The 20498-nt window shown below is 45.5% G+C and overlaps 1 protein-coding gene across 4 annotated transcripts in view; it reads right to left on the bottom strand.

Moving 5' to 3' along the window:
• Mtmr12 (myotubularin related protein 12) overlaps positions 1–20498 on the bottom strand; it is a 65395-nt gene that overhangs the window by 37329 nt on the left and 7568 nt on the right. For 2 of the 4 annotated variants that reach the window (XM_005078016.4, XM_040757632.1), the window contains exons 2-4: positions 5117–5177; positions 3032–3177; positions 2039–2111 (exon numbers count right to left, since the gene is read on the bottom strand). In XM_005078016.4, the coding sequence (XP_005078073.1) occupies positions 2039–2111; positions 3032–3177; positions 5117–5177 (280 nt within the window). Of the gene's footprint in view, positions 1–1085; positions 1196–2038; positions 2112–3031; positions 3178–5116; positions 5178–20498 lie in introns of those variants that run through there. The other 2 variants (XM_040757631.1, XM_040757633.1) reach the window with 1 other exon arrangement.

Here is a 20498-nt window from a genome sequence, read left to right as displayed (position 1 = left end):
AAGTGCTGGAATTAAAGGTGTGTGCCACCACATCGGGCTTCCAGCAGGGTTTTTATACCTCTGGAGTAAGCCTCAAATGGACAGACCAGACTCCAACAGCCTGAAGAAAGCCAAGCTCTGATGGGCTTAAGAGACAGCTCAGCACCTATGAGCACTTCCTGCTCTTCCAGAGAACCAGAGTTCAGTTCCCAGCATCCATGTAGGTGGTTCACAACTGCCTGTAACTCCAGCTCCAGGAGACTGGATACCCTCTTCTAACTTTTACTCACACACGCATGTGTACACACATACACACACACACACACACACACACACACACACACACACACACACACACACTAAACCTTGGGTCTAGAGAGATGGCTCAGTGGATAAGAGCACTTGCTGCTCTTGCAGAAGAGAGGACTGGTTTCCAGCATACACACGGAGGGAGGTTCACAACCATCTGTAACTCCAGTCCCAGGAGATCCAACATCCTCTTTGGCCTCCTCAGGCACCAGGCATGCATGTGGTACACATATATATAGGTAAACACTCAGACACATAAAATTTAAAAATAAATACTTAAAAGGGAAAAGCTGCAAAACTGCAAAAGTTTAGATCATAAAGGATGGAAGGCAAGTGTTGGGGCTATACTTTTATGCTAGCCAACTTTTACATTAATGGCTAGAATCCCTCTTGACATGTCCGTCCCTGCTCCACAGCCTGGACTCACTCAGCACATACTGGCATTGAGAATACCACAGGTGGCTAAATATCCTGAACTCCAAAATGGAGAACAGAAAACAGAGCAACACTTGGAAGGACAGTCTTATTAAGTCAGCAAAAAAGACAGCCTAATGTTTTTTTGTTTTTTGTTGTTTTTTTTTTTTAAGACAGGGTTTCTACCCTGGAACTCACTCTATAGACCAGGCTAGTTTCAAATTCAGAAATCCACTTACCTCTGCCTCCTGGGATTGATACCATCACACACAGCTCAAGTTTTTTCTTATATTTTCATTTGTGTACTCACTGAACACGGTACTTTGTTTTCTAATGACACTGTCATACAAGCATTTAATGTGTGTCAAGTATATCCCCATTACCTGCGTACAATGAACTGTAACTGATCAACATCTGATGGGAATGTCCTTCTGTATATATGTTTCTCTTATTGGTTGATGAATAAAACATTGATTGACCAGTAGCCAGGCAGGAAGTATAGGCGGGGCTACAAGAAAAGGAGAATTCTGGGAAGAGGAAGGCAGAGAGAAGAGGGCAGAGACACCATGTAGCTGATGACGGAGTAAGAGACCATGTAGCCTGACTATGGGTAAGTCACAGCCTCATGGGAATACATAGTTTAATAGAAATGGGTTAATAATTAAGAGAAATCTAGCCAATAAGAAGCCGGAGCCATCAGCCAAACAGTTTATAATTAATATAGGCATCAGTGTGTTTATTTGGGGCTAAATGGCTGGGGGACCAGGCGGAATAGAAACTCTGTTTACGAACATCTAACAGATAGTTTTATGTGTAGTATTAGAAGAAACAGGCTTCAGGCTAGGTGTGATGGCTTGCACCTGCAAACTCAGCATGCAGGAACAAGAGCCAGAGGCAAGAAGATCACAAGTTTGAGGTTAGTGGGCTATATTAAAACAAACAAACAAACAAAAATCTCCAAAAAAAAGGACGTGAGCCACTACGATGGCTCAGTGAGTAAAGGGGCTTGCCACACTAAGCCTGATGACCTGTGTTTGATCCCCAGGACCCACAGGGTGGTGGAAGCTCCTGCATGCTGCCCTCTGACGCCCACACGCATACTCATACAAATACACACGCTCTCACACAAACATAAAAGGCAAGAGAGTGAGACAGAGAAGAGGACCAAGCCCAGCTCGGTTCACGTCTAACCAAGTAACCCTGGTGAGCCACTCCATGCTGTACTTACCATTCCCCAAGCGGCTTTACACAGCACAGTTTAACAGACTATAGGCATCTTATCATTATTGCCGCATACTCTGAGGCGGGCAAAGCAACAAGGGAAAGAGACACTCACCTCCATAAATCTGATCCACACAGTGGAGTGGAACATCATTTTCTCCTACAATCTTATTCTTAAACTGAGTTTCCTAAAAAGGAAAAACAAATCAAAAGGAAGTAAGTGTGACTCCTTTCAATGAACTCAATGTGTTCATGGCAAAGCAAATCACTGCACACCTAGGGAAACTGAGAAAGACACCCCCTCACCCCCAAGAAAGGAATGCTGCAGTACATTCGAGAAAATCCTGTGAGCACCAGCTGTTTCAATCCAGGGAGAACATGCACTTCTGGCCGTACCCAGGAAACCCACTGTACCGCTGAAATCAAGTGAGAAGTGACAGTTAGCACTTCTGCACACGGTGCTTACAGGCAGAGACAAAGCTACCTGGGCAGCTCAGGAAGCTATGGGAGAGTTGAGTGTTTGGTGACAGCTGTCTTTGCTTAGCACTAGGAGCCTAGCCCTGCAACAGAGAGTGGTGCAGGCCAGTCCAGAAGTACCAACAGTGCTACTTATACGAAGCAAAGGGGTCCCGGGCAGCTACCACATAGGGTCAGGCAGAGCCTGTGGGGTTCCCATTGGGTGCAGTGCGGTCCCTCCTCTACCACTCCCTCCTAAGTAGAAACAGTCTCACAGTGATACTGCAACTAGGTTCAGATCAAACAGAAACAATCGAAGCTCAAAGGCTGCACTCCAGACCTCAGGCCCCGAATCTGTCAAAGAGCTTAGTAGAGGAAAACATGAGGAACTGTACATGGGAGAGGTTGCTCCAACACGTGACTCACGCTGTGCTGACTTGAGAAAAACTTGGGAAAAGTTGATGATGCCAGCTTAGCAAGGAAAAGCAAGCGAGTGAGTATAGCACAGGTGGTGATTTCTAGGGCCCTCCTGGTAGAAGGAGCCCCTGAAGGGCAAGAGCAGACACTAAGGGGAGAGAGATCCTTCACTTGTGTTGGGAGGAGGGAGAAGATGCACTCTCCCCTACCACTCAGCAGAGCAGTTCATACGTACACCTCCATTGTCCAAGGCTGAGTCGTCATCCCCCAAGAAGGCAATCTTGAAGTCTGTGCAGACGAGTCTCCCATAGACCCCCCGCTGGCAGGAATCTTCCTGCACATACTTCAGGACTGTGCTGGCTTCACAGAGCAGTTGTTCACCTGATGGAAACCAAAGCGAGCTCTCCTCAGAGATGCACACAACTGCGAGCACTAAGTTTCCTCACTGTTACATAAGGACAGACATACAGTCAGTGCAGCACCTGACAGCAGCTCGCTCCAGAGGGACAGGAACTGGAAACTGAGGAGAAAAAGTGAAGCCAAGCAGGGAGACCCAAACGGCTCAGAGACATTGCATGCTGGGATTTCTCTGACCTCTCTCTAAGTCAAGACTCTTCTCTCTCCTTTGTTTGAAGACAGGGTCACACTATATTACACAGACTAGCTTTGAGTTCACTATGTAGCCTGGACTGGCCGCCTTAACTCATAGCAATCCTCCTGCCTCAGCCTCCCAAGTGCTAGGATTAGAGTTGTGCCCCCTTCGCCTGGCTTTCAGCTACCTTCTCTAGTGTAGACGTTGGTGTTCTCATTACTTTGACCCAGCAGGTGTCCCCCAGCAATGACACTAGAAGTGGAGCAAAGACATGCAGGTTGGCCGGCAGGGCCAGGATTCAGAGTCAGCCACCTTTTCTGTGAAGGCCAGGGCTTCTGTGCAGCTCCCTCAGATGACAGAGGTGCCGGCCCAGGTTGGAGGATGAGAGGGAAAGGAGGTCATGGGAGGGGGCACAGTCTCTTCCTTAGTTCAAAGCATTTCCTCTTGCTGTGCCACCTCCCCTGCTCCAAAGCAGGCACCCAGCCTACATTAGAAGCTATAGTCCCTGAAGACAGACTCCATAGCCCAAAATCACCAGGGCTAGAGCTCGGGGAGCATCCTCTGCCCCCTAGAAGCAGAGAACACCTGCTGGTGTCTGGGTGAGGACAGGAAGAGAAGGACATGAAGGAAATAAGAGAGCCAACTTCTCAACAACAACAACAATGGAATTTTCTTGTCATCTAACAGATAACCATCTTCCTCACAGGGCCTCCCTCTGGCTTTCTTTACCTTTGAATTCACTTGTTGGCTAAAAATTCATTTAATCTAGCTTTAAAGACTAACAGCCGGTGGTGTTAGCTCAACCTTTAATCCCAGCTCAGGAGGCAGAGGCAGACAGATCCTCAAGGCCAGCCTGGTCTACACAGTAAGCTCCAGGACAGCCAGGACTACACAGAGAAATCCTGGTGTGTGTGTGTTGGGGGCGAGGGGGCAATAAAAAGTCAGGCATCCTTGTTATAGGAAAATCCACATTACAAGAAAGACAAAAACCTTTTGAAACTGGATGCAACATGCCCAGTATTCAAGAGACAGAGGAGAAGGGTCACAAAATCCCAGGCCACCCTGAGCTGAGTGAAACCTAGCTTCAAAATAAACAAAACACAAAAAGAAATTATTTTTATATAGTTGTCAACATTTTCCACATGAGAGGGAGATGAAGTCAGAGTGATTAAAACTTAATGTGAGAGTTAGCCTCTCTCCTCTGTCTCATAAACAGTCAACAGATCAATCCAGGCTCCTCACAATGAATGATGTCACAGCAGATCCCCAGTGTCCCCAGTATCTGGTACCTGTGCTGCAATATACCAGCAGACAGAGAGGTGAGGCCACCCCACTGCCAGCCCTGGGAGGCCTAGGCAGCAGGAAGAACACTCAAACTATAGGATTTTTCCGGGGATTAGGATTTTCTTGACTGGAGACCAAAAATACTGAACACAGCCAAGTAGGACACCTACAAAAAGGGTTCACTGGTTGTGAAAGAAGGGAGAATTTCCCATTCATTCCCATCCGGTTGGAGGAAAGGGAAACACGGAAAATTCTTTCCAAATGCTGTAAGTCCCTGAGCCAGGTGTATAGTTACTGAGGACCTTGACATCCTTGTTATGATACATCATCACTTACGTGCCAGAGGATGAAAACAAAAGAGCTTATAATAGCAACACTAGAGATGATGTAATCTGTCTTTGGCCCTGAGCTATATGTGAGCTATGAGCCCAGCATGGACAGTACCTGGCAACAAGCGAAGAGCGACTTCCTTCTCGGCTACTTCCTTCTCATTTGAGTGAATTTCCTAAAAATAAACAAATAAACAAGTAAATACAAGAGCAAAAGGTCACGATTGTCTTTGTTTAAAGGCTCAAAATAACAATAAAGACATGCTTTGAGAGTACATATTAAACTATCACCTATGCTCAGGAAGTTTGTGTTGATTTAATAACCAACTGTTGTTATATTTATTATTGTGCCTATATAGACATGCAAGCATAGGCATGTACCACAGTGTGTGTGTTGGGGGGGGGCAGTCAGAGAACAAATGGTGGGGGTTGGATTTCTCCTTCTACCATGTAAGTCCCGGGATCAAACTCAAGTCACCTTTTAGGCTTGGTAGCAAGTACATTTATCCACTGAACTATCTCACTGCCCTTTAACAAGCTACTTTTAAATACATGGTTAGGGGGCTGGAACTGTTGCCTAACATACATAAATCCCCAGCATGTAAAACAAAAGCAAACGAACAAAAAACAGGATGTGGAGGGAGACTCCTTCAGTAAAGTATTTTCTTCCCCCCCAAAAAATATGGGGACTTAAACTTAGTCGTCAACACTCACTTAACAACTGGCACAGCAGCACGCACCTGCTATTCCAGTACTGGGAAGGCAGAGACAGGAGGATCCCTGAGGCTTATGTGCTAGCTAGTCTAGCCACACAGGTAAGCCCTGTCTCAAAAATAACATGGAGGGCAACTAAAGAAGACACCCAATGTCAACTCGTGGCCTCCACAAATACACACATGCACATATACCTCTATACACGTGTACATATGCAAACAGGACTTGGTAGAACATGTCTGTAAAAACAGCACTCAGGAGGTGAGGACGTGGGGATCGAGAGGTTCAAGATCATTCTTGGCTATATAGCAAACATGAGGACAGTTTGGGCTAAATGAGACTCTTAAAAAATAAAAATAGAGCCCAGTAGTGGTGCATGTCTTTAATCCCAGCACTTTGGGAAGCAGAGGTAGGCAGATCCCTGAGGCCAGCCTGGTCTACAGAGTGAGTTCCAGGACAGCCAGGGCTAAGGAGAAACAACAACAACAATAATGGGTCTGAGTGGTTCAGTGTAAAAGCACTTGCTACCAATCCTGATGACATGATCATGCAGTAGAAGAGAACTAACCCCACCAAGTTGTCCTCTGACTTTATTAGTGCCGTGACATGAAAATGAATACACACACACACACACACACACTCACTCACACACACACACACACACACACACACACACACACACACACACAGCGTTTGGAAGGCTGAGGTGGGAAGCAGGAGTTCAAGGTCCTCACTGGCCAACAGAGTAAGTTCCAGGACAGCCAACTACAAAAATCCCTGTCTCATGAAACAATAAAACTAAAATAAATAAATATACCTTTAAATAAAAGTGGACAGAAAATTCCAGTAATTTTAGTGGTAGTAAACGCATTAAACTAGATTTTAAGATTTATAACTATTAGCACTCAGGAGGCAGAGGCAGGTGGATTTCTATGAGTTCAAGGCCAGAGTTCCAGGATAGTCTCCAAAGCTACAAAGAGAAACCCTGTCTTGAAAAACAAAAACAAAAAATATTGTCATCATCCCTTACATGAAGGAACAAGTTAAAATGACACTTAGGCAAAGAAACATAACTTGGACAGTCAGGAAGAAATAGGAGATATGTCAGAGAATGAGGCCCTCTGTCTCCAAAGAAAACCAAGGGTTGAAAGCAAGAGAGACTGGGTCTTTTTTTTTTTTTTTTTTTTTTTAGATTGAGTCTTTTCAGAAAAAAAAAAAGCCTATCTATAAGACACAAGCATAGGAACACATATGTAGTCAGTACAGATAAAATATCTACCTATAAAAGACAAACATAGGGCCGGGTGTTGGTGGCACATGCCTTTAATCCCAGCACTTGGGAGGCAGAGGCAGGCGGATCTCTGTGAGTTCGAGGCCAGGCTGGACCGACAGCCTCCAAAACAATACAGAGAAACCCTGTCTCGTAAAACCAAAAAAAAAAAAAAAAAGACAAACATAGGCACATAAGACAGTATGTAGCACACTAGGTTAGGACTCAGACACCTGGAATAACCACAAGATGTTGCCAAGAGTTGCAATCATCTCTATCCTCTCTCTTTCTCTCTGGTTTTTCAAGACAGGGTTTCTCTGTATTGTTTTGGAGGCTGTCCTGGAACTTGCTCTGTAGACCAAGCTGGCCTCAAATTCACAGAGATCCATCTGCCTCTGCCTCCCGAGTGCTGGGATTAAAGGCATGTGCCATCAACGCCCAACGCAATCACTTCTAATGGGGAATCAAGGCCTGGCTCAATATCAGTTTTTCAATAAATATATCCTCAGGTCCCTCTATTTTGTGTTCTAAATTTATTGAATATTCAAGGATATTTTGTAAACTTTAATGAGTGACTAAGCACAAACACTTGTTAACATAACAAAAGACTAAGCCTCCTAGTGAAGTCTGCCAAACCATCTAAGTATTCCTACCAAAATGCCTAACCTCAAACACAACTCAAGTCCCAAGACTCAGAGAAGCAGAGAGTCTTCTACATTTGAAACAGTGTGAGCTACACAATAAAGTCTAGGTCAGTCTAGGATACATGGTAAGACTCAGCTAAGGATAGAAGACTAGAAGAAAGAGAAGAGGGAAGGACAGCAGGGAGGGAAGGAAGAAAAAGGTCAGGCTAGTGGTGGAGGCCTGTGATCCTGGTCACTCAGGAGGCTGAGGCTTTACAATACACGGTGAAGGATGCTCACCTAGGAAACCCCTTTCCAGTACACGGTGAAGGATGCTCACCTAGGAAACCCCTTTCCAGTACACGGTGAAGGATGCTCACCTAGGAAACCCCTTTACAGTACATTGTGAAGGATGCTCACCTAGGAAACCCCTTTCCAGTACACGGTGAAGGATGCTCACCTAGGAAACCCCTTTACAGTACACGGTGAAGGATGCTCACCTAGGAAAGCCCTTTCCAGTACACGGTGAAGGATGCTCACCTAAGGCCCTGCTCCAGAGCTATGGGAGCAGGAAAAGCACTGAGCTGCAGGGAGACCAACAGAGGAGGTAGAAGAGAAACTGGCAAACACCCGTCTAAGAAATGACAAATGAGGTATATAAGCAGAGACAATCTAGAGAAGCTACAAACAGTGGCAGCTGACACCAGGAGAGGTGAGAAACAGGCTGGGGCTAGACCGCTTAAAGGAATTTATATACCATCTTAAGGGAGTTGGGCTTCATCCCATGGGCAACAAGAGCACACAGTATTTACCAACTCGAATAAAAGTCATTCCAGAAAAAGCACAGGGCTGAATCAGGAGCATGATAAAGACAAATGCCCCACTCTCAGAGAAGGGTCCAAAGGGAAGGAATGAAGAGCTGTCCTGCCTCCCTTGTGACACCAGTATCAAGACAGCCTGTGCAAGGGTCAAGCTATGTCACGGAAGTCAGTCTGCGCATCTGCATCCAGAAGGAAGGTGGGGTGCTTTGGCTGAAAAGAAAAGGCTAGGGTATAGCTAGTGGTAGGCCTCATTTAACATGAGACCTTGGGTTCAAGCCCCAGCAGTTAGAACAAAGAAACAAAGGAAGGGGTATGGCAGAATATTATTTTAAGGCGTGCGACTTTTGTTTACACTGCATTTGTTTGACTCTGTGGAGCTGTGATTCTCTACCTATCTAAAAGACCTGATGGTCCTAATAAAGAACTCAACAGCCAATAGCCAGGCAGGAGAAATAGGCGGGGTTGGCAGGCAGAAAGGATAAATAGAAGGAGAAGCAAGAAGAGCAAGAGAACAGGGAGAAGAAGACTTCAGGAGACAGCCACTCAAGCTACACAGCAATCCACCGAGTAAGACTAAGATTTACAGAGAAGAACAGGAAAAGCTCAGAGGCAAAAGGTAGGTGGATTAATTTAAGAAAAGCTGGCTAGGAATAAGCCAAGCTAAGGTCAGGCATTCATAACTAAGAATAAGCCTCCGTGTGTGATTTATTTGGGAGCTGGGTGGCAGGCCTCCCAAAAGAGAAAAAACTTTTTACTACAAGAGGAAGAGGAGAAAAACGAAACTGAAAAGGAAGACCCCTAGAGGAAGACCCACTGTCTCCACTCAGAAACAGTGGTCACAGCTAACACGGTGTTCACAGAATGCTCTCAACCAGTAGAAGAGGCTGTGTTTAGTACAACCTTTAAGGCATTGACTCCTCCCTTGAAATAATTTTAAATATATTTTAAAGTCAGTACCAAGCTGCTAACTGATAATCTTGCTTCAAACTTGGGAAAACCCAAACCAACAAAATCACCCAGGAGCCGCACATTTTATGAAGCATTTGGCGATTTCAACATCAGAAGAGCACAGCTGGAAAAGCCAACAGATTCCTAACCTGCTCAACTTCCTACTGAAACTGCCACTATTCATCAAACTTCCTCAGCGCTGGAGCCAGGAAAGGAAAGGTCAGAACACAGAAAGACACCGCCGCTGCTGAAAACAATCTTATCACTAAGTGTATGCAAGTCCTCCTCTCAAATGACACTAAACTGACTACATCAACACCCTGTCCACCCCACATCTAGATCACAGTTACCTCACCTGTTTGGAATGCTGCCAAAAAGTCCTAAGGCCTGAGCAGTAATAATGAATGAGGAGAACTTGGACTTGGTGATGAAAGTCCTCCCTAGTGAGTCTGACAGGCTCACCTGCATGCTTTGACAATAATAGACAATATCTAATTTGCTTTTCTTCTTACCATATTCATACTTTCCATTCACCCACAGCCCCAGGACTATGTCCACTTCACAGAGGAAGAAACGAGGCTTAAAAAGGAGCAGTAACTTAAGTTTCAGAGCAAAATGGGGCATCGACCTGGGCTAAATGGGACCCTAACTTCAAAGAAAGCCCTCACGTGTGCATCTTCCTCCCAATCATGCATGTTCTGTTGAGGCATACGCTTTTGTCTGGAAGTGAAGTCCTTGTACAAATGAGCACAGGCTGTGCAATGTGACCTTTACCAACACAGGAATCAATCAATCTCTTCCTCAGTACAGTGCAAGTCACTGCGTCACAACCCAGTAGACACTATGGACTCAGAGTTGCTCAAAGACACTTCACAGTGAGCACAGGGCCGGCCTCACTGAGAAAGGTGGATGAATGGTGACAAGCGTTTCTTGAGCCCCAAGCACCTGGCTTGTTTACAGGGCTTTGTGTGTTTATTAGCTCATTTAATCCTCACAGTAAGACTCTGAAATAATCATCAAATCCTAGAATATCTCTTTACGGATGAAGGCACCAACACCCAGGTATATGGGGCAGTAAAACCCATGCCCAGTTATCTGTCCTCACCCATTACGTCTCTGAACAAAATGCCACAATGTCTCTCTTATCAAAAGGAGAAAAGGAAGGAAAAAGAAGACAGGATGGGTGATCAGTCAAGTGGCTCTCAGGCCACCTGAAGTCAGGTCAAAGCAGGTACCACAGAGAGTGCCCACAGAAGCTGGATGTGTGGCGCATGCCTGTAACCTCAGCACTTAGAAGGTAGCCAGGTTCAGGAAGGAGTTCAAGGCCTCGGCTACGCTCAGTTAGTTCGAGGCCAGCTAGGGTTACATGAGACCCTGTCTCCGAAAAAGGGGCTAGAAGGGCAAGGAAAAAGCCTCAGGGAGTACTGATGGGGAAACAAAACAGAGCTGTCTTAGTCAAATAATTGAGAAATTCAAGGGAGAACTGATTTGCATTCCCCACAGTCTAGTGTGGATCCATCAGGGAGAGAAGGCATGGCTGAGCCGAGTTCACACCATGATGGCAAGAAGCAGAGAGAACAGAACACTACAAGGAACCAGGGCAACATCTAGCCTTCAAGAACACACCCCCAGAGACCTACTTCCTCCAACTAGTCCCAACTTCCCACCTTCCACCACCTCCCAGAATACCATCTTATAATAAATCTATCCAGGGATTAATCCATTCATTAAGTCAGAAGCCCCATGATTAACTGACTCTAGAAATTTTTCACTAACATACCCAAAGTGTGCTTTACTAATCTCCTAGGCATTTCTTAATCCACTTCAACAGAACCAAATTAACCATCACACCAACTCTACACAAGTAATGGACCAAAGTGACACTGGTCAGCTACATGGGAAAGAAATCTTGGGCTTCACTCACACCAAGTGATGGAGTTACTCCTTAGGACGTACTCTGTTGTGCATCTGCTGTCTTTCTAATCCATTCTCCACCCTCAAATAGAATGATCTTTCAGAAGGCAGCGTGCTCCGGCTTAGGTATGGGATAAAGACTGCATCATCTCAAGACTATAAAGCTCTCTTTGGCTGAGCGTTGGTGGCGCACGCCTTTAATCCCAGCACTCAGGAGGCAGAGGCAGACAGATCTCTATGAGTTCAAGGCCAACCTCCAAAGCTACACAGAGAAACCCTGTCTTGAAACACCAAAAAAAAAAAATAATAATAATAAAAGAAGCAGCTCTCTTTAACCTGGCCCATGCCTGCTTGACCAGTCTGGCCTCCTACCATTTCCTCATCACTACATTAGGCCTTCAGTCTTCTCTCAGCCTCCTGAAGGAGCTCACACCCTCTCATCCGGAGTTGTCTCCACAGACATTTCCTCTTGTTTTAATGCCTTCCTATCCCTCTTTGGCACTGAGAATTTTTGTGTGTGTAGCTCAGGACAAGCTCACTTCCTCAGGGAAACCTCTGTTGCCAGGTCCTTCCAACCCCCTGTGTCTCCTACAATTGTCTGTCTCTATGAGGTCAATAAGCCCTTTGGGGTACGTCTTTGTCTCCAGAATCGAATACACCTGATACACAGTAAATACGCAAAGATTTGTTGAATTAATTAATAATTAAAAGTAGACTTTACACTTCTTACTTACATTTTATTTTTAATTTCCAGTCAAAGAGGAACTAATTACAGCACTTAGGAAGGAGAGGCAGGAGGATTACACATTCAAGGGTAGCCTGGATGAGTGAGTGAGACCCTGTCTCTAAAATTTGAAATAAAGGGGCTGGAGATACAGTTCTCTGATTAGGAGTGCTTGTTGCTCTTGTAGAGTACCTGGGTTCAGTCATGACATCACACAACTGTCTGTACTTACAGTTTCAAGGGATCTAACACCTTTTTTCCAGTCTCTGTGGGTACTGCATGTACATGCTATGAACTATGACACAAATTCCTCATGGAAAATAAATAATTTCTCACTGACCTTGTCATTATGGTTATTTAATAATCAAGCAGAAATGGCTCTACTGGTTATAATGACAGACTTTTCAAAAGCTAACCCATTTCAAAGAAAGACAAATTTTCAACACATTTGTTAAGTTACAAATGGCCTATGTGCTCTGATCCACACCTGTCACAATTCCATTTGAATAGAGTCAAAACTTGCTATTATGGTATTAAAAAAGCAGAACACTGTTGTTACTGGGGTCACAGGATGTCTAGGCTCTTAAAGCTCGGCAGTCTCAGTGGCACGGCTCATCTGGGTGTGACAAACATAAACCAAGAGTGGATCAGCCAGAGTGGCAGGCTCAGAGCTGGGCTTTCTTCACCTCCAATTTCAACGTGATCGAAGCTTTGGGGCATTCCTTCTGTATTAATCTGAAAACAGGACAAGGGCAGGAAAAATAGGTCCGCCAATTTCCAAAGCTTTCCTCCACAGATCAAAAGGAGTTTGCTGCATCTGTTCCGGGTCCCACTGCAAGAATCCTGCCAGTACCCCATCTCCCAAGATACCCACCCTGAGCCAGAAGCACACCTGTTCTAGCAATGTCTATGCCAGACAAGATGAGAGCTTGAGAACTGTCACCCAAAGGAGACATACCTCCAGAAACTCCCAAGACCACCAGGGTTCTCCATCTGATCTCTCCTCAGATCTGTTTCTGAGGAGTGGCCCTAAATCACAGGGCTCCAGTAAGATGAGTCAGTACTTCATACCTTATTGTCTGATAGCAGTTGCAAAATGACCATCTTTAATATGTAGCAACTCTTTTCTACAAAAACTGGATGTCCTAAATACCGAGTGCTGGGGATAAAGACGAAATAACCTGGGGCTGGGGAAACAGCTCAGCGATGAAAGCATTTGCCACACAAGGATGAGGGTCTGAGTTCGGGTCTCAGAACACCAGGTGGGTGTGGTGGCCCACCCTGCACTCTAGCCCTGCAAGGTGGACACGGGATCCCTTGAGCAAATGGGCTAGCAAGACTGGCTGAACTGATGAGCCCTTCTGTCTTCATGAATGCTAACACACACGGACAAGTAAACACACACAGGCCTACCCACTGGCAAATATGCATAAAGTTAGGGTTACTATTGCTGTGAAGAAACATGACAACCAAAAACAGTTTAAGGAGGAAGGGGTTTATTTGGCTTACACTTCCACATCACTACTCATCACTGAAGGAAGTCAGGGAGGAACACAAACAGGGCAGGAACCTAATGCAGAGGCCATGCAGGAGTGTTGCTTTACTGGTGTGTTCTCCATGGCTGGTTCAGCCTGCTTTCTTATAGACCCAGGACCTCCAGCCCAGGGGTGGCACCACTCACAGTGGACTGGACCTCCCACATCAATCGCTATTTAAAGTGCCCCACAGTCTTGCCTACACCCATGTCTAAGGAAATCTTGTCAATTGAGATTCCCATCTCTCAAATGACTCTAGCCTGTGGGAAACTGACATAAAACTAGCCATCACAACACACTAAAAAAAGAAAAACAAACAAAGGAGGCAAAAGAATTGATTTTATTATGAAATTCAGATAAAAAAGACATTGATTGGCTCCTTGGATAACTGAGGCAATACTTATTGAAAGCCAAAAAAAAAAAAATCTACCAGCACATTTCATTTGATTTTCATGACTCTTAATTATCCTTACTGTTCTCACTGTTCAGATTAAAAAAAAAAGGAAAAAAAAACTGAGCCAGGAAAAATACAGTGGGCCTTTAGCCTCAGATAAACAACTAAAGTTGTGCTTTGACCTTTAATCCAACCTGCCTGCCTGTGGACTCCTCCCCTGGATGCCAATCAACACTCACTCTTTGAGTTACTGAGCAGCCATCTCTTATGACTTACTCTAATCCAGGCACAGCAAACACAGTCTCTACCTGTTTGGAGAACACTATGACTAATCCCACAGCAGCATAACATGAGTGTTAGACTAGAGCAGACACAAGGGAGCACAGAAAAACACCTAACCACATGAAGAAAGGTGCAGCATGTCAGAGCCCAGACTGGCCTCCATCAGACTGTGCAGCTGATGACCTGAACTTCCATTCTCCTACCTCTGCCTCCAGAGATCACAGGTGTGTACCTGACACACCTGGCTTCACAAAGGGATTAAAGAAGACAGTAATCCTTAGAAAAATACCATTACCCGAGACCTGAGCAATGGGAGGAGGTGAGTTGTATGTACTCACATCCCTTTTCTGAGCAAGTTTTAATTCCTCTCCACAAGTCCTGTATTCCCTAGACAAGCACTCCCACGAACAGTATCCTGGATGATGATCGGCAAACAGTTCTTCACACAGATCTGTTGTTGGAGCTCCAGATGTCAATATCCTAACAGCCCCGGGGACACTCACACTGGAACATCCCTCAGCCCTTCCAGTTAACACTTCAAAGCCAACTCACTGCACCATCCCTGACTACTTATGAAGCTGCCTCCTATGGGACCTGGCTAATTGTAAACCACTCCAGGAACCAGGGGGTCGTTCTCTAACTCCTGCCTGCTCCTTGGGAACCCATGCTCTGCTCTGCTTCATAGTATATTCAGATCAACCCTCCCCTGTTACTCTTATTCAGGCCATTATCCTCTGTGTGAGCCCCAGCCCCTATGCATGTACTGAGACCACCCCATACACACAGGTCCCCAAGCCTGTCCATCCAATACTCTGTCCAATCCACTATCCACACAGTATGGCTTCTTTGTAGAGCCTTCCCTGATCCAGCCTGCCTCCTGAGACTGACAAGGGGCTCTTTTCTGGATGCCCAAGACACTCTATATATGCTTCTGTTACAGTACTTCCCATACTTTACTGCAGTTTTCTCTTGCCTAGTCTGTCTCGACAAGAAATGATGGCAACTCAGGGCTTAAATTGTACTCTCATGGGGTTTTAGCTTCAACTCCTACCCCTGACAGTAAATTGTCAGTGAAAGTCTACTGGAAGAACATATACATCAAAACATACAAAAACAAGTAATTCCTTCTCTGGCTAATATTCTTCAGTGCTAGGCGGCGTTATTAAAGAATAAAACAACAGCTCTCTCTATTAGAAAGGAGATGGGAACTGGAAGAGGAGGCACAGTGGAAGTCTGCAGGCCTTCCCTCAATGCAGATGACAGGACCCTGGTCCCTTCTGCCACAAGGGAGCAGTTTTGTCCCACCACACACTCCAACTATGATGTACTATCTCATCACAGGAAAAAAAAAGGCCAACCAATCAAGGACTAGATCCTCCAAACACATGAGCCAAAACAAACCTTAGCTTTTTACTCATCAGATAATTGCCTCTGGTATTTATTACAGTGACAGAAAGCTAACTCACTATGCAGTGAGTTATCAAATTGTTCCTGACCTGACCTAAAACATGGTCTAGTTTCACTGTGAGAATAGCAACACAATCAAGTTCACATTTTAAACACAAGTTTTCTCACTGATGATACAGACTGGAGCCTGGATGAACCCACAGTTAATCAATTCTAAGGAGCCAGATTCTTCCTGGAGGTGCTTATAGACAGACTGGCTCCCTCAGAGCCTCCTGATTCAAAAAGCAGGACAGGGAATGGCTTTACTGCCCATCACAGCTCTATTCTCCTAGCTATGTACACGGCTTATGGCCATTGCAGGCACCAATTGATAATAAGCCAACAGAAGAGTATCTGAAGGCAGACAGGAGACGGGCAAGGCATGAAGTAAGAAGCCGATGACAAACTGTCTGGTTCAAGGCAACAATACCTCACCGATAACCACATGCCTGGTCTTTAAGGACTCTCCTGTCCACTCCATATACAAATCAGTTTCAGCCAGAAGATGTCTTTATTTAACATGCTGGCTGGGGACAGGATCTCCAGACTAAGCATTTGCTGTGTATGAACATATGAGTGCAATTTGTTGGCGTTTATAATGTCCACTCATAGATGTCTGGATTATGTCATTTATTTTCACCTGTCCAACTTTTTGACACTGATACTGTCATCTACAAACGTGTTGAACAGCCTTTACAATTATCCTGAGACACAGCCCTTGTGCTCCAGGTTGGACACACCTGTGAGTGTAAGTTTTCATCCCCACTTTACAGATAAGACCAATAAAACTTCAAAAGGTTAAGTAATGCCCCCAAGGTTCCCACAGCTGAACAGATGAAGTTAGGGTTCGCCATCTCTCTCTCTCTCTCTCTCTCTCTCTCTCTCTCTCTCTCTCTCTCTCTCTCTCTCTCTCTCTCTCACACACACACACACACACACACACACACACACACACACACACACACACACACGGGTGGCACAAGAGCTCAACCTCCAGAGGCTTCTGGCTCTGCTGGAAACTGACACACGGAAATTAATATACAAGACAGAAGAGCAGTCAACTGCACTAGCGAGAACCACAGCCACCTGCATTCTACACCAAGGGTGAAAACAAAGGGAAGACAGACTGAAGAACGCAGAGGGGGAGGGGCTTGGCACTGCACCTCCCCTTTTTCTCTTCTCTGTCTGAGTTTCTCATTTAGTTGCATTTGAAAGTGCAGTAAGAAAGTCCCTGGGAGTTTGAAGTTTAAAAAAAATTCTCCCTTCCCAATCCATGACCTTCCCCATCCCTGGGGCATATTTGAATCTCTTGATTTTGTTGTTGTTGTTGTTCCTTTATTTTGTATGAGAGCCCCAAAAGGGTCCCTTGGTGGTGCACGCCTTTCTTTAATCCCCATATTTGGGAGGCAAAGGCAGGCAGATCTCTGAGTGCAATGCCAACCTTGTCTACAAAGGAGTTCCAGGACAGCCAGGGCTACAAGGAGAAATCCTGACTCAAAAACAAACAAAACACCCTCTAAAATCAGGAAATTTAATTCTCTAAAACCAGGAAATGCCGGGCGTTGGTGGCTCATGCCTTTAATCCCAGCACTCGGGAGGCTGATCTCTTTGAGGTCGAGGCCAGCCTGGTCTACAAGAGCGAGTTCCAGGACAGTTTCCAAAGCAATACAGAGAAACCCTGCCTCGAAAAACAAAACAAGCAAGCAAACAAACAAAAAACCCCAACAACAAAAACCACCAGCAAACAAGACCTTGGGTCACACAGAAAAGAAACAGTCACAGACTAGGTCTACAAAACCAAGCTCAGGCTTTCTTCCCAAAAGCACAAGCAGGTGGGGTTCTGAGAGAGCCTTTACTTATCTACAATTAACAACATAGGCCTGCTAGATGTAGGCTAGTGTAAGGCTGGAGAGGCAGGGCCCTTCCCCCTGGGACACGCAGAGATCTCAAGGCAGTGCACACAGGGCCCCTACCCCTGGGACATGCAGAGATCTCAAGGCAGTGCAGACAGGAAGCACGAGAGGCTCTAGACAGGGAGGCTGGTAAAACAAATGAAGACACTGTCACAGAGGCTCCCACAAAGGGCACTCTGGGCTGTGATGCCTTTAGCTATGACATGAGGGAAAGAGGAATGGACTGGCAGAAACTTGAGAGGCTGACTTCAGAGAAGGAGACCAAGAAGAACTGGATCAGTGCGAGACTTCTCATGCTGCCCCAATCCCAGGCCTTCCCAAAGTCCAGGACACGATACAGATGCAGAAAGACATCAAAGAAACTCTGAACTCTCACAAAAAGACCCAGGCCCAGGCAGGGAGGCCTGGTGGACAGTGAAAACTGCCATGGGAGGACATACTTTTACTAGACAGAAGGTACCTGTCAGGTTCTAATCTCATCTTCAAAACAAGCCTTCAGGGAAGACACCTGAACAAATTTTACTGGGAAAAGTCTCAAGGAAGTGACAGTCCCAAGTCTAAGGTCACCATCAAGTGGTTGAATCTGAACAGGAAACCTACAGAATCATGGGCTTGTCCACAGTATCAGGGCACCTCCTCATTCCACTTCCTGATACTCAGCTCAGAAAAGGCATAGGCATGGGCAAGTGCATGCACGCACACGCACAAACACACATGCATGTGCAAGCACCTAACTGCAGCTTCTGAGGTAGTGAGGAATAACTATAATTAATAATATAGACCTGGGGGTGTAGCTCAGTGGTAGCACACTTGCGTACCATGAGTGAGGTCCAGGTTCAATACCAGCCCCAAAAATATAAAAATTAAACAAAAACAATTAATGGTATCTACCAAGTATTGTGTTAACAGTTTTCTTCATGTGAGACTAACAGCATCTTTTTGAATTACACAGTATTATTATTATTCCCATTCACAGGTCAGAAAACTGAGGCTCACTGATGTTAATATGTTGAAAGTAATAATAGTCCTGTTTGGATGTGCGCAAGGAAGAAAGGTGACAGGTGGCAGTACTGGGCTGACACTGCTTTATGACCTCAGCTAAAGGACATGATAGCAGCAGCTGCAGAGACATATGGTGCCGCCTTCTGTGGCTTGCTCTCCACCATCTTCCCCAGAACTGCTCTGTGCTGCTTAAATAACTGACAGGAGTTAAAAGCCTTGGAGCAAGGGGCAAATGGAGTTTGCCTGTTGGCTTGTGAAGAGCCTGACTGACCTAGCAGTACAGAATCTTCCAGAACTGGATATGTTCCTGCAGATTTATTCCTTTTTCACTGTCATGCAGAGATGCACATGCTTGTATAAGATGGAGACAGATGCCCCAACCACACATTCCTAACACACCTGTAAGTTTTTAAGCTGTCCCTCTTGTCTGCCTGGTTTTTAGCCCCCTCCTTCCCACACCAAATCCCACTTATGACTGACCTTTCCAAGTCCCACACAGCCTGCACATAGGCCCAGTGCTGTTGGAAGAGCCTCCCCCGCTCTAGGCATTCTGGGCATGCCTCCCTCTTAGGCAGGCAGCTCCTACCTCCGTGCTTTAGAGCCATCTGGAGACCTGCTGTCCCTCCAACACAATGTGAAGCTCCTCCATACAGTTCTCTGGTTTCCTAATTTTAGTCAGTGTTAAGCAATGTAGGTACACAGAGGTGAGGCAGAGTGGACAAGAGATGGGATCAAAGGGAAAAGGCATGGGGTAGAAACAGGAAGCCCAGACAGGGAGGCCCACCCTGGAGACAAAGCGGAGGCACTTGCAAGTGGCCCCAGATTCTCGTCTCTGACGGTGAACCCCACCCCAGACTGGAGAAAGTGCTGTGGTAGCAATCTGCGTAGAGATACAGCATGTGCTCACAGACCAAGAGTGAAGGAATCAGTCTCTCTCCCAAGCACAGGGCTCTGGAGGAAGATGACCTCAAGGGACTCAACTGTATTTAGAGAGAAAAACTGGATTCGCCCAGGTGGTGATGGCTCACATTTTTAATCCCAGCACGTGGGAGGCAGAGGCAGGTGGATCTCTGACTCAAGGCCAGCCTAGTCCACAGAGTGAATTCCGGGATAGTCAGAGAAACCCTGTATTGAAAAAGAAAGAAAATCCAAAACAATACAGAGAAACCCTGTCTGGAAAAACAAAAAACAAAAAAGAAAAACAAAGAAAAAAAAGGAAAGGGAAAGGAAAGGAAAGACTGGGTTTTTTTTTCTTCAGATTTTTCATTTGTACTGCTTTGTTTTTTGAGACAGTAACATACTATGTAGTGAAGGCTGGCCTTGAATTCACCATGTATAGCCTAGTGAACTGCCCTTAAACTCAACACATTCTTGAGAGCCTTGGCTACTAAGGTACTTAGCATATTGACCTGACCCACAAACACAGTGTTCTTAGGTGTTTTTAAACTCCTAGCAAAGGCAAATATCAACCTCAGCAGGTGAGGACGACTGTCTGAGGCAGAGGCTGCTAACCTGACCTAGAGAAAGGTAGGCAGGCCACTCTGGCCAGGGCCTCCTTGCCTTCACCCAAACTGAAGCCCTGACATTTTGGCTCCCTTCCCCAAAAGCAAGCAATAGGAGGTGAAGGTCACCTGTGAAAGGCCACCTAAGGACCCAGATGATACAGGATGGGCACAGGAGATAAGCTGGTATAATCTATGCTTCAGAAATGGTAAGCCAAAACAGCACAGTCTTGTAAATGCCTTGATAATAAACAAGCCATTTCATTTTTCTTAAGCTAATTGTGATTTCTTTTGATTCACTCATACCTTAAATGATTAGTCACTGGACACATGTGATAAATGAACAAAATCTGGCCTTTGACAGAAAAGCCTGATAGAAATGAGCAAAGAGGAGAAGTCAGTCTCTACC

Source organism: Mesocricetus auratus, unplaced genomic scaffold (genome assembly GCF_017639785.1).
Source record: "Mesocricetus auratus isolate SY011 unplaced genomic scaffold, BCM_Maur_2.0 Super-Scaffold_100015, whole genome shotgun sequence".
In the NCBI taxonomy this organism is placed as follows: domain Eukaryota; kingdom Metazoa; phylum Chordata; class Mammalia; order Rodentia; family Cricetidae; genus Mesocricetus; species Mesocricetus auratus.
Note: the sequence above shows the minus strand (reverse complement) of the source record. Positions and strands in the feature narration are given on the sequence as shown.